General features: G+C 34.3%; 1 protein-coding gene across 2 annotated transcripts; it reads right to left on the minus strand.

Annotated features, from left to right (window-relative positions):
* Nucleotides 1-2,458: 2,458 nt before the first annotated feature.
* On the minus strand, nucleotides 2,459-14,260 carry LOC117915789 (non-structural maintenance of chromosomes element 1 homolog). Of its 2 annotated transcripts, XM_034831477.1 has the most exons (7): nucleotides 14,121-14,259; nucleotides 13,876-14,030; nucleotides 13,345-13,541; nucleotides 5,293-5,373; nucleotides 3,593-3,829; nucleotides 2,976-3,053; nucleotides 2,459-2,886 (listed from the first exon to the last, which is right to left on the minus strand). In XM_034831477.1, exons 2-7 carry the CDS (start codon nucleotides 13,988-13,990, stop codon nucleotides 2,635-2,637), a joined length of 960 nt encoding a protein of 319 aa, XP_034687368.1. In that variant the 5' UTR covers nucleotides 13,991-14,030; nucleotides 14,121-14,259; the 3' UTR covers nucleotides 2,459-2,634. The 2 variants fall into 2 exon arrangements, with proteins under 2 accessions (XP_034687368.1, XP_034687369.1); XM_034831478.1 differs by having other exon boundaries at nucleotides 3,593-3,802; nucleotides 13,876-14,260.
* Nucleotides 14,261-14,520: the final 260 nt, after the last annotated feature.

Below are 14,520 nucleotides of genomic sequence, written 5' to 3' on the forward strand. Positions count from 1 at the left end.
AGTAAATGACACATTGTCCTAGGTTCGACGTCACTGATAATACCTTGAATTTATCCATTGTTGATTGTTTTGAAAAAGTCAACACCCCGAGGTTTGAGTATGTTTTTCGGTTATCAAAATATATATATGTCTTTTGTAATATTTTCCATCCTATAGTAAAATATTATCTCTTATCCGTAAAGTAGGGACAATAATCGAATCACATTAAAACCTAGTGTATCTTTATATGTAGGTGGTTTTATTTTATATTCTTTGATTAATATGTTAATATTAAAACTACCATCAACCAATAAATAATATCAGAGCTTTTAAAAGCATAAATGAATATACTAAAATAAAAATATTTTAACTTATATTTCATGTTATATTTTGTCATTTAAATTTACATACTAAAAATTTTGGTTGCAAAGCAAGTTTTTGGACAATTTGGCATTATTTATTGTGGATCTTAGTATTTGTGGGTCAGTGGCACATGGAAATGATTGAAGCTAGCTAGGGAGGCAAAGGAGAAAAGATTATTAATTGAATGGTACAAATATATACCCACTAATATGCCATCCATGCACATGGGCATCAACTTTCTTCTTTCTTTTTCTTAATACTTTGCCTTTGGGTCAATTTTATTCTAAAAGCCAGCTACCATGATCAAATAGATGAAGAAAAAGGAAAAGGGAGTTGGAATGTATATGATTTTAGTGGATCTTCCATCATTCTTGGTCCTGTCTCAGGTGCCACCCCCTTTCAGCTTTTTGTTGGTGTGGGAAAAAGAACAGAGGATGAGAAAAGGTAAGAGCATGCAATAATGGTAGTTTCAATATTTTTATGTAGGAAAGATGGATGTAATGTGATGTGTGAGTAGGAGGATATTAAAAAGCAACTTTACCATGATCTCTTCATCACTTGTCCTTTCATTTACACTTGTGTTGATAATGATTAACAGCACTGGAGTGTACTCATAAAAAAATAAAAAATAAAAAAAATAAAATGAAAAAATAATGTAGTATGTAACAGTTGGGGGGACGTAAAGGCCGTACCAGCAATGCAGACAAATATTATTTCGAGTCCGTTTGAAAGGAATTTTAGAAAACATTTTTTATTTTTCTAACATTTAAAAATTTATATCATTCAAATATTAAAAAAATTAAAATAATATATTTTAATTACGAAGAGTATTAAAAAAGTCAAATATAATTAAAATTAATTATAAATTTATATATTTTTAAATAATTTTAGAGAGTATTTTTAATCTTTCTAACATTTAAAAAATTTTATCATTCAAATATTAGAAAGATTAAAATAATATATTTTAATTACAAAGAGTATTAAAAAGTTAAATATAATTAAAATCGATTATAAATTTATATATTTTTATTTTTTTTTACGTAAAAGTAGAAAAATAAGTGAATTAAACTTAACATAATATATAAAAATAATTCATTAATTCTATTTTTCTTTTTTTTCTTTTTTTTTCTTTTTGGTTTCTATCCTTAGCATTTTCCCTCAAATTTTCAGGTAATCGGGCATATGAAGGGTGAGGTAGAAATGTGAAAGGAACCCTAATAATGTAGTTGTATATATGGATACCAATAAATTCTATGTTAAACTCATTATTATACAAAGATATTTAGTTAATATAATGGGTGCTTCGTTCTAATGGGTAAAATATATAACTACATATTTAAAAGTAAAAACTTTCAAAAGGAGGAATCATTTTTGTTAAAGGCAAATGGCTGTCTCAAGCCTTGAGTCCTCAAGTGGCCTAGTCTATTCTGTCTATTCTTTATTTTCAAGATGGGCCTTCAAATCAATCTACTTATTGGGTTTCTAATTGATTGCAATTGAGCAATTGAGAAATTTGGCCTTAGAGGAATGGGGACCCTTTCTCAATTCATCCAGCTTGGTATTTGGCTAATGAGTAGTAACCCCAATTCCAAAGTGATTATCCTCTTATCCTCTCTCCCTCTCTCCCTCTCTCCCTCTCTCTCTCCCCTGTTGAGTGGATTATTATTGTGTTGAGAATATGAATTGGAATTGGATCTTGATCTAATATTATATAATATAAAATCCAAAAAAACTTCAATGGAGAGTCTGAGACTTATGCTCCCTCTTCTAGATCTACTGCCATCATAAAATTAAATTAAACTTCAAAAGAACCAAGAGCATTTATTGCATGTCTAATACTAACACACCAACATCCTCATTGTTCTTCCCAGGCCCAAGCCCAAGCCCACTACTAGACAACAATCCAATTAAATTTGGGCTCATGGGCCTTGGTTGCATGCTCAATGCGTCCTGAACAACAGCCCAAACCTAACCCAAATGAAGGCAGCCATTTCAGCCTTTTACACATTGGATTTGGTTTAGAGGGAGGGAGAGGGCAGACTGGGACTACCTGAATACCATATTTCTTATGTTATCTGGGATATTTGGATGGAATATAGGTGTACATTTGAAAGTATCATCCCAACAAAAGATTTAGAAACATTTCATATGTAATAATAATCCAAAATACTTACATCACACCGCTGGAGAATCCAAGATCCAGCTTATACGCAGTCAGTCCCTGGCATGTACATATTTCCAACCTGCTGCTACTATAATTACAGGGCATCAAGAGTGTACACATGAAATATTTTACCCTAGGCGGGCAGAGTTTCGAGTTATTCTTCTGAAATCTGTTGAAACAGGTACAGAAGTTTGAGAAGAACTTGGACCACCATTCTCTCCATCTTCGGTTTTGCAACTTCTGAGCCTCTTTCTCGTGGCAGCTGCTGGAGGTGGTGGCTGTCTTTGACTGGGCCTACTTGGCTCATCCTCTTCCTCGATGGCATCTGTGATGGATGCATTCTGCCATTGAGTGCCACAACCTGGACACACTCTTTCAACCTGAAACTCATTCAAGTCAGCAAATTAATGGAGTTTGTAAAACAAAGTCTGATCCATCTTTGAGAAAACAGCAAAGCATCAGGACTGACCCGTCTTTGAGAAAACTTTTTCTTTAGACAGTAGAGATGAATTCGGACTATACAACCTTCATTCCTGCACAATTCTGCCTGTTGCAAGAAGGCCATGCCGAGCATATAAGACCTAATAGCAGCAAGAAACAGCTTTCCATGCATAAATTCAACATTTAGCATCTTATATTCTCTCTAAGTGAGCATTTACTAAATATTTTTCTTCTTCATAATTACAAGTACCAACAAGCTGTTGAGGCCTCAGTGACTTGAGGTTGGGTGTGTTTAAATGTTATAACCTACAGGATATACATGCAATAGAAACCTAAAAAGAAGGTCAAAACCAGACGAGTGATCTACATATTCAAATATTTAGGCAAACTGACTAATGGGCCCATACGAGAGCTCTCTTTGCCCCAGCAATTTTACAGATTATACCTATTATATTGTTTGGGATCCTATGAAGAATCCAAAGTGATGCATAAAAGCCTTCCAGATCATAAATTGCAAAGATCGTTTACATGTAGATAAATCCTATATGGCCTCATCACCTCAAAGATAACTTCATCATGCACAAAAGAAACATTAAACAGATGAGGCAGTGTCTAATCAGCAAGGAAAAGAATCAGAAAGAAAACCTTTACTCCAGCCTCATTGCAAACATCACATGAAGGGACATCATTATTATGGAACCAACTACGCAGATCGAGGAAGGATCTGACACCAAGTCTGATTTTACCATCTGGGGTGGAGGAAAGCCATTGGTCTTGCACAAGTTCATCAAGAGTTTTTTCCTTCTGAGATATCGAGAAATTCTTAAATGCAGCAGGGACATTAGGTGGAATGCCCTGTGAATGTGATGTCCCAGTCAAAACCTAAACACAGAACAGAATGATCATCAAGCAGAATCATGTTTATATATAAGTAGATAAGGTAAGTACAGAAGAACCTTTGCATTTGACAAAAATGGAGATACTGCCAAGAAAGAACTCATTAACATTGTAACAACAATATGACAAGGATATCAGTTTGCTATTTATATTTGTTATGGCACTTACATGTCCAACAGCAAACCAAATCCCACCTTGCAACCCCAAATATATATGGAGCTGGCAATTCCTTGATTCAATATCATTACAGTACTATGAAAATATAGCATCTATCCTAGACAACCAAATAAATTAAATGTGACCAGCTTGTTCCTATTTTTTTTTATTGTACAATGAGAAAGATTTTAGTGCTACTGAACTGCTGGCACATCAGAGCAGTAGAATATGGTGTTGAAATGCAAATAGTAAGGGAAAAACAGTCCAAGGAGGAGATACATACAGGAGCGAATATAACAGATATTCCCAAAAAGGAACCCTCAAAACAAGTTTCAAGCTACACAAACTGAAAAATTAATTAACGTCTCGCTTAATATAAACAAAAACTTTGGATTTGTGAGGAAAATTTTAATTTAACTTGTCACTCTCAATGGAAATAAGGAAGCAAACTACTCAAATAACTCTCTGCAAAGCACATAAAAATATGACAACAATCATTAGAATGAGGAAGACGCAGAAAAGGACAGCTACTATGACTATACAGAGGACAAAACCACCTAGATGAAATTGTTCCATCATTGAGAGTGTAAAACTGCATAAAAAACTATTACATACAATAAAAAACATGAGATGGAAAGGTCAAAAGAACGCTTTTCATTTAAAAGGGCCTTCTAGCCTCTTCTAGACCCAGATCAAGTTAACACTTGTGAAGCAATGTTTTAAAACAAGAAAAATCACCAGTGCCACACGACTGAGGCAGTTCCCATTGCTTTTGAAGTAAAATTATCCAATGATTGCAGGCTTGCAGGCAGTTCTACGTAAATTTACTGAGAGCGCTTAGTAGGGTGTAAATGAAATTCAAGTAGTAGCACATTCAACCTTTCTATCATTCCAGAGGAAATATGAAGAGAAAGAATGGAAGGGACCACAAAGCAAAGGGGCTAGTAATTCTGTCAGGACAGCATAAGGACAATACAACATATAGGGTGAATTTCTAGAGAAATAGATTGCCCTAACATAAACTCAAGAAAAAGTTTAGGACAGCAAAATAACCAAAGCCTCTCAAGAACTCCACTCTTCTCCAACTTATATTGGGATGGAGTTGCCATGCACAATCATTGTAGGTCCACCACATCTACTATTTAGAAAAACCAAGTCACATTGAAGAATGTTTAAATCAGAAAGATGGTTGGTCCATGTTGCTGGTATTTGAGACATCTATATCACACAGTGGACTGGCTAATATTCTCTGAAGGAAGAATATGTAATGATGGTTAGAAAAGTTATCAAACCTGATTCTCCAATCGAATATTGAGAGCATCAATATCAGATATACTGCCCTGAGCCGTGACATCTTGCACAATTGCTTCAATCTGACATTTAGCATAAAAAAAACACTTAGGATAATTTAACATTAAAAAAAAAAAAACTTGCGACATAAGATAATTTGGCCTCAATAGCTTAATCTCTTAATATTTAACATCAAAACATTGCAGTATAAATTTTCTGAATTTAGAGCAGTATCAAATTAAAAGAAGCATTCTACAATCGCATGGTGACAATAGCAGGTGTTCATCAATTCTGGTATAGTATTCCACCATCAATGACAGAAGCCTCAAAAAGCAATAAGTGAGTATCTTAAATTTTTTCTGAAGTGGAAGTTCTCCAAAACTAATGCACTGGCAGCTAAGCACATTACAAAGGAATGAGGAACTTTTTCTTCCAAATATTTAAGATGAAATAAAGGGAGAAAACCATTCTAATGTATCCAATCCTTCACAAAATGAGGCAGCTTATCTAATGTTATTTAAGGCTTATATGATGCAAGGACCCACCATGGAGGAAGATAATTCCACCCAATTACCAGGTTAGGACAGGATAGCCAATAGCAATATGAAAGTTACAACATGATTACAGGAGAAAGCAACTTGTTCAATGAACATAGAATAGAAGTCATAAAGGTGAATTATAACAACCTTGGACAACACTAGGGAATCAACTGAGATCGCATGATAGAGATCAATATTAGATGACATTTAGGACCACATGATAAAGCTACAACACAATTACAGGAGAATTATAACAACCTTGGACAACACTAGGAATCAACCAACTGAGATCATAAAGATATTAGATGACATTTAGGATCATATGATAAAGCTACAACATAATTACAGGAGAAAACTACTTGTTCAATGAGCATAGAATAAAAGTCACAAACATGAATTCTAACAACCTTAGACAACACTGGGAGTCAACCAACTGAGATCACATGATAGATATCAATATTAGATGACATTTGGGATCTAGTAGTCAATATCACACCTACTGTTAATATTTAATAAACTGGTAAATGCACAGAATACGTGGAAAAAAGAGACAAGATCTTAATCAAATTTCAAATCCAAGACTCCCTTCACGGTGAGAAATGACCTTCCGTCAAATTCAAAATTCCAGAAACTAAATAACATGTTCTACGACAGTCCATCCCAAATCTTAAAGATAATAAGATCCTAAGAGAGGTAACAAGTAAAAGGAACAATCTAATATTTACCACACTAATTAAAACCAAATACTTCTTAATAAATAAAAGTAAAATAAATGAAATATATAATAATTTCCACTTGCCACGTATGGATACACCTTGAGAGTTGACACCTCCTAGTCGAAAAACCTAATTCTCAAGCTTAAGGGATATCAGTAGAAGGTAAATGTTTCTTTAACCATCCTAGTTGTTTGGTATAGTAAAATCATAAATAAACTTGATTGAAATGCAGTGCTTCTCAAGCTCTCCCCAATATGCTATCAATCTCAGAAAATAGCATTTTTAAGCAGAAACCAGAAGACTTAATAGAAGACTAGTAACATAGATTGTAAATAATAGGAGTTAAGTCTTATATTCAGCCATTTCTACTTCAGCATATTTCGTAATATCTTTTTGAGATCTTCCAAACCTTCTAGTGAACAAGGCTCCTCACATCCTGATTTGTTGGAGAAAAAAAGGTATTTTTCAGTCCCCCTAAAGGTAGATTGCCTTTAATCCATTTTTGCTAAATGGATAGATATATTCTCCTGAATTATATATTACTGCCCTTTTCTCCAGTCATGGCCAGATGGCCTTCCCAAGAGCATGCGTCAACTCTCTTCTAGTGACAAACTCTTATCACCACTTCTTTGCTACCATAGTTGCATCCAATCTTATCAGCTAGAGTCCTCTTTTAAGAATCTATTCTAAGTTGCATTATCATTGATCTTAATGCTAACAGCCTTCTAAATATATGCATACGGTACTGAACTTCACCACAATAGAATCTCTATTGCTCAATTCATGATTCCTGAATTGGAAATCTTTTTAATCTTCAACTCTAGCACCAAACAGATCTAGGACAGAAAGAACTTGAATGCTGATTTTAAACCAACTGATACCACACAGCTGGGATTAAACTTAGATGATAGATAAGGATCAACAATCAATACCACACAATTGGGGTGAACCTACAATGATAAATCACACAAAAAGCATGGAAAGAAAAAGAAAACAATTTATAAAATATTATTCAAAAAAGAAAACTCATTACAATGAGAACCAATCCCTTTAGTAGACCCAAACATAGTGAAATTAGATAAGCCTAAAAAGGTAAAAGAATACTAAACAATTTCTAAAGGTACTAAAATCTAAATAGTGGTAACTAAAACTGAAAACTGAGATAGAATTTTTTTCTTCACTCATATTCCTCTAAGAAATGTACATAACATATTACAATCTAGGTTGACCTTTAAGGATCAAAAAAAGGAAACACTACTACCTTTTTACAGCATATCCTAATTACAGTGGAATCCTAAGATTATAGCAGTAGTATATTTCAACACTCCCTCTCAAGCAGATGCAAAAATGTTTTGCATTCTCAGCTTCTCTAAGAACTTATGAGAAATGGTCCCTATTAGTTCTTTGGCAGACACGTCAACTGGTTGTTTGGTTGTGGAAATGTAGGGCGTGCATATCAGTCCACTATCTAATTTTTCCTCAATAAAGTGTTTGTTGATCTCCACATGTTTAGTTCTATCATGGTGGATGGGGTTGTGAGCTATGCTCATGGCCGCTATATTATCATAGTAAAGTCCAATAGGATCTTGAACTTTGACTTTCAAATCTGTAATCACCGTTTTTAATCATAGAAGCTCGCAAACCCCAGGTGCCATGGCCCGAAATTCAGCTTCTGTACTTGACCATGCTGCTACCATTTGCTTCTTCCTCCTCTAAACAAAGTTTTTAGAGGTGAAGGCATAAGGTGAAGCATTTTTGTGCCCATGAGGCGAGGCGTAAGCCCCGAAATGTTGAGGCGTAAGCCTTTTAAGACCGTCATTTTATAGTTAATAAATTTTAAAATATATAAAAAATAAAATAGCATAAATGAAAAACAAGAAAACAATCCATTAGAATTATAAAAAACTTTACTAGTTCGATACTTTCACAACAAACCATAACTAAGTCACAAAATAGAAAATAGAGTTAACCATACTAATAGTTCCAAACTTTCACAAAAAACCATAATCAAGTCACAAAATATCAAATGGACTTAAACAATTATGACTAAAATGTTTCAACTTAAATCACCCTCTCCAATGTCATCATCATCCTCATCCAATGTATCAATAGTAGGAAAGCTTCCACTATCAAATCCTCTCACTTAAACTAACTCCTCATCTTCATGAATCAATGTTAGATTCAAACCCTTCCCTTTGCCTAGCATAAAGTATAAACTAAGCGTAAATATTATAAGTTCATTAATAAATTTAATAAAATTTATAACTTAAAATTTTTAGTGCTTGCAAATTCATCATGTTTTCTTTTGTTGGAATGTGAAGAAACCATGTTGTCCGATGACGCTTGAGTCTGTTGGTCTTGGGATGACACAATTCTAATTGCATCAACATTAAATAGTTCATTATCTTCAAGCCAACAAATATCAAGCAGAAGGAAGGGACCTTCTTCCTCCATAATCCATGCATCATCCAAATCAATTTCATCTACCAAAATCAAATCAACATTTTATTTCCTTTGTAAACTTCACCCTCTCAATCTAGTGTTGTACCTCACATACACTAGAGCATTTAACCTCTTATGCTCAAGCCTATTTCTACACTTTGTATGAATCTACAAATAATAAAAGAAACAAATTTATATGTTAAGATTAAATGAAATTAGTTCTCTAACATTAGAATAAAAATATACATACTTGAAATTAAAAAAAAAAAAATAGAAGTATCACTGATTCAAAAGTGCTCCAATTTCTCTCACATCCCAAAGCACTATAAGTGAGGCTAAGGACTCGAATGGCAAACTTTTGCAACTCTGGTGTTGAACCCTCAAAATGCATCCACCAACTCGTAGGAATTCTTAATTTTCAAGAATCAATTGCAGCACGCCTTCCAAATTCACCCATTGCTTGGTCATATGAGTCCAACTGAATGGTAGCTTTTAAACATTCTTGGTAATCCAACATCTTATCCATGAATTCATCTAATCCCTTCCTCACCTCATCCACATTAGAGAACTTATCTTTATATTGTAATTGAAGATTAAGATAATAACCTACTACATGTTGTCCTATAGACAACAAGTTGTAAGTCAGGTTAAGGACATGGAGAATAGAGTTTAGGATTAGGTTTGATGTTATAAGGGAAAATGATCTATCCAAAGTCTTAATTTTTTATTTTCTAGAACATGTAGAATAGGTTAAAAATGGGATAGAAAAATTAATCATATGGTCTGAAGCACTTGAATCAATGATCCATATGTGAAAAAACAATTTATTTTTTAGGTGTTTAAAGCAAAAATATTACTTGTCTAGGCACTGAATAAGAACTTGTGGTTGGATCTTTCAACTGTAACAACAATTTTTTTAGCCTCTCCACATCTTCTTTGTTGAGAAAATTATCCTGTGAATCTTCCACAATGGCTGTTTGATAGGCTTGTGTAGATCGTACAGCTTGATTTGCCTTATTTTCACTAGAATTGAACCCTTTGTTACCAGGCTGAGACTTTCCATTAAGCTTCCAGCACATCTCTCTTTTTGACAAAGCTTATTGCAATAATCACATCACTTCTTATCCTTGTCGATATTCTTCTTCCTAACAGTTTTTCAAGTAGCAAGTGCAAAGTTGTCTAACTTTGGGAGTTTGTTTTCAAGCTTCCTAAGCATCATATCTTTGTGTCCTCCTCCCCTCGAACAAAGGCAAATACCTTATGAAAGGAAGAGGAACTTTGCCTAAAACTCTACCATTTCATCAAACTCCGAATTAAGACCAACAAGGAAATAAAAATTTCTCTCTATCATATCTCTCAGTTTTTTGTCATTTGCACACTCTATTTCCACATCAAGATACAGATTTAATTCAAGCCAAAGCCCTTTGAGAAGATTAAAATAATTTGTGACCTATCACTTACCTTCCTTAGCATTAGCGATCTGCTTCTTCAAGTAGTATAACTGATCAACAATTCCACTCCTTGAGCAAGACAATGTGACAGCATCCCAAATCTCCTTTGTCGTTGTTAGCAAGAGCTAAGTCTTGCTAAGCTCTGGCTGCATGGAGTGCAAAAGCCAGAACATAACCATCGAATTTTCAACCCCTTAATTTTCTTACTTAGGCTCATTGACTAAAGGTTGTAGTGATGTTCCCAAAATGTACTTCGTTTTCTTTTTAGATTTCAAAAAAATCTACCTAGATTGGGACCATTCCATGAAATTGTTCCCATTCAATTTGGATGTGGTAATTTGAAGAGTAGGGTTCATCTCAGAGGAATGAAGAGCAGGTTTAGTAGTGATGTTCATGGGAGTGATTTTTCCAAAGATCTTTAACATTGTCAAGAATAGTAGTAATGGAGATAGATTTAGGAAATGGAAAAATGGTGATGAAGGCCAAGAACAAAATGGACAAGAGAAAAAAATCAGGCTTCAACCTGCTCTGATACCATGAAAACTAAGATAAAATTTTTTTCTTCACTCGTATTCCTTTGAGAAATGTAAATAATATATTACAATCTAGGTTGACCTTCTAAGATTGAAAAAAAACACTACTACATATTTACAGCATGCAGTGTCCCACATCGCCCAGAATGGGGAAAATCCATATATAAAGGGTTACAACACACTATCGAGACCTTTTCTTGAGGGCATAGGTCTAATAAAAAGGAAAAACCGACATCGGTTGGTGGGCTGTGTGTAGCCTTGAACCAGACAATATCGGGTGGAGTGGGGTCATGATAGATGGTATTAGAGTCTGATCTTCGATCAGAAGTGTGCCAGCGAGGACGCTGGGCCCTAAGAAGGGTGGACTATAGTGTCCCACATCACACAATGAGTGAATGGGGAAGAGCCATATATTTTCACAACACATTATCAAGGCCTTTTCTTGAGGGCATAGGCCCAATAAAGAAGCAAGACCAAGGTCAGCTGGTGGGTTGTGTGCGCGCCACTGCAACCCTGAACCGAACAATATTGAGTGGAGAGTGAGACCATGGCATAGCATATCTTAATTACATTAGAATCCAAGGGATACAAAAAAAAAAAATTCTTTTTTTTTTGTGGTCAAATACACAATTATTTTAGGAAGAATAAATACAAAATATTCATACTCAATCTCAATCATAATCCCAAGATCATAGCAGCAAGTATCCCAAGATTTTAGTGACAGAATATTTCAACAAAAACAAAACACTTTCAAAAATAAAGGAACAGTTATCAAGTCCTAAAGGTATTAAACTCCTAATAGAAGTAAAAAATAAAAAACAAATCTAGTAGTTACAATACCAATTGAAATTTGAAAGCCATAACACTTCTTTCTAAATAAATAAAAATGCCATAAAAGAAAAATATAAAATATAAAAATCACTTGTTGCAAAAGTTGTGTATTTGTTTCTCCTTGTAAACACTCATTTCTCATTTTAGGAAAGATTGGGTCTGATGTAGGTGTGCACAGAATATTTTGATGAAAGCACTATTCTACTATGATGCCAACATACATACTATAAGTATAAATTATTGGTCAGGCAATTGCATCTAAGATCAAAGAAATTACAACTCCAGCCATATTTGAGTTAGCACGAAAATGGTACATTGCAGTTTCAAACAAAGTTTTTTAACCTGGGCTGCTCCAGCCCAGTGAAACACTTTGGCTCAGACCAGGCTATGACAGAACACTTAACAATTCCACCCAAAATTCAAAAAATCTAAAGAGCCTGATCAAAATTACAGGTGACTGATTGGCCCAACTGACCGGGGTTGGACCAACCTGGTCATTTAATTGGATGATTTGCCAAATCATATATCAAAACATTAATTTTAACATAAAAAGTTATGACCGTGATATTGTCCTGATTCTAGCTTACAGGTTCACTGAACCAGACTGCAGAAAAGAACATTCATTAAGCATTAATAATTTAAATTTCAGATTCTTGAGCCTTAATGAGAGCTAGATATGATGCTAGGACAGCTTTTTCCTCGTCGAAAGAGATGCAAGGTTCCAAGTCTTGAAGGAAATATCAATATCATCATGGAAAGAAATGGAATTTAAAGCTCCTTTTATTTTTCAAAAAGAGCAATCCACATAATTTCATGCATTCATTGTGCCCATTCACAAAGGTCATTTGCAAGCAAATTTGCATATTTTAAAAATTCATTTTACAGCCTAAAAACACTCCTAGTCTTTATTAAGCACTCATAGTAAAAGAATTAAGAAATTGGGTGTCTGTCATGTGTTCCTTTGCTATGAGGTTATTAATTTACAGAATATAATTGCAAGAGGGCCTACAATATTTCATCCAGGTATTCTCTGGCCTTCCCCTTCCCCCTGCACCCTCTTCAAACCAAAGCACATTTATTCCTGGATTTTTGTCACTCATTCTAAATGGCTGAACCATCTCATACACACTAAAACTTTGTAACTTGCTACATAATTAAGATGATTACAAATGATTTATTGTTTTTAAGAAAGTTTAATTATAATTCCCATTCTATTTCCAATAACCCAATTTGCGGTTATCACATATGGATAACTCATGAACTAAACAATATAGATGAAATCAAGCCAGATTTTTAATATTCAAATCACCATGAATCATTATCATAAATCTCTTATGATAGTGAATAAAGATTCTTAACACCATTTTCTCCCTTAGAAACAAGCTCTATCCTAATAAAGAGATAGCATAGTTTTTCCTTTTAATCTGAGAGTATCTTCCCTTTCTGAAATTATAAAATGACCAAGTAAACACACCAAAGCAGCAATCCAACTCTGTGAAAACCATAATATTCTAAAAATAACTAAAAGCCAAAGAAACTCACAATGCCTTTGTAGAAAGCAAGCTGGGGAACTGTGTATTTTGTTCCAAGTTTGGATTGTTCATCAGAAACATTATTGACCACACCATAATAAACTTTTCCATCATATTGGTTTCTGCATCCACGCAACTCCAAGTGAACGTAGGAAAGCTCCTTGTTTATCTTCAAAAGGTAATCATTGAATTGCTGTTGGTGAGCCCCTGTAACAAACATACCAATTACAATCACACGGTAAGTAGATGCACCTCCTTGAATCTTCTATTAGCCTTTAGCATAATAAAATAAAAACAATCTAACAATTTGCAACTGATAAATAAGCAGACTCCAGCTTGATTTTTCTATCTAATTTGCAGTGAAAATCGAAACCTAAGTGACTGAATTAGGTTATTAAAAAGCCTCCAAGACTCAAATTATCGTGCTTTATTTTCTTTTCACACCATGTTCTGGGCAACCAAACACAGGGCAATAGAAAAATAAGCTGATAAAATAAAACCAAACTTGAGATTGATAATTTAACTAGTCGAAAGAAAAAACCTGGATTTTTGCCGGTGACGCCGGAAAAGATGGCGTGGAAGTCATCCTCGATGAGGGGGCCGCGTGAGAGCAATGCTTGAATAAGCGCGTGGTGTCTCCAGCTCAAATCCGGCATTTCGAATGTTTACCCAGTAAAGGGTAGAAGGAGAAAGACCCTGAAACGAAAAACCAATTTTGGAATCTGATTGGGAATGAGAAATAGAGGAAATGAGTGGATTTTTGGTAACCCTAGAACTAGAAAGTACAGGTTGAGATGGCGGGAAACGTTTAGGACAGCTGAAAGTCAATATTTCGGGTCGGGTTCTACTTTTTAAGGTTTGGAAATGAGTGGATTTTTGGTAACCCTAGAACTCGAAAGTACAGATTGAGATGGCGGGAAACGTTAGGGCAGCTGAAAGTGAATATTTCGGGTCGGGTTCTACATTTTAAGGTTTTTTTTAGAAAGAGGGAGAAAATTTTGATAATATACATTACCACTATTCCAACTTGAACACGTTTTTTTTAAGTTCAAATATAATACATGGTATCCATGTTTAAATCAAATTCGTATCAGTCTATATAAACGGTTTAATAAATAGATTATTTTTTTTGTCGTAAATTTGATTTGAATTAACATATTTAATAATTTCGTCGATTAATAAGATC

This window comes from Vitis riparia, chromosome 6 (assembly GCF_004353265.1).
Source record: "Vitis riparia cultivar Riparia Gloire de Montpellier isolate 1030 chromosome 6, EGFV_Vit.rip_1.0, whole genome shotgun sequence".
Lineage (NCBI taxonomy): Eukaryota > Viridiplantae > Streptophyta > Magnoliopsida > Vitales > Vitaceae > Vitis > Vitis riparia.

What these genes read in the sequence shown, in the direction of transcription:
- LOC117915789 (XM_034831477.1), bottom strand. Translation starts at nt 13,990, where the DNA reads ATGCCGGATTTGAGCTGGAGACACCACGCGCTTATTCAAGCATTGCTC. An exon ending in GCAATGAGGCTGGAGTAAAG is followed by an intron (nt 3,054 to 3,592) that starts GTTTTCTTTCTG and finishes TTCTTGCAACAG; the next exon opens with GCAGAATTGTGCAGGAATGA. An exon ending in AAAAGTTTTCTCAAAGACGG is followed by an intron (nt 2,887 to 2,975) that starts GTCAGTCCTGAT and finishes AATGAGTTTCAG; the next exon opens with GTTGAAAGAGTGTGTCCAGG.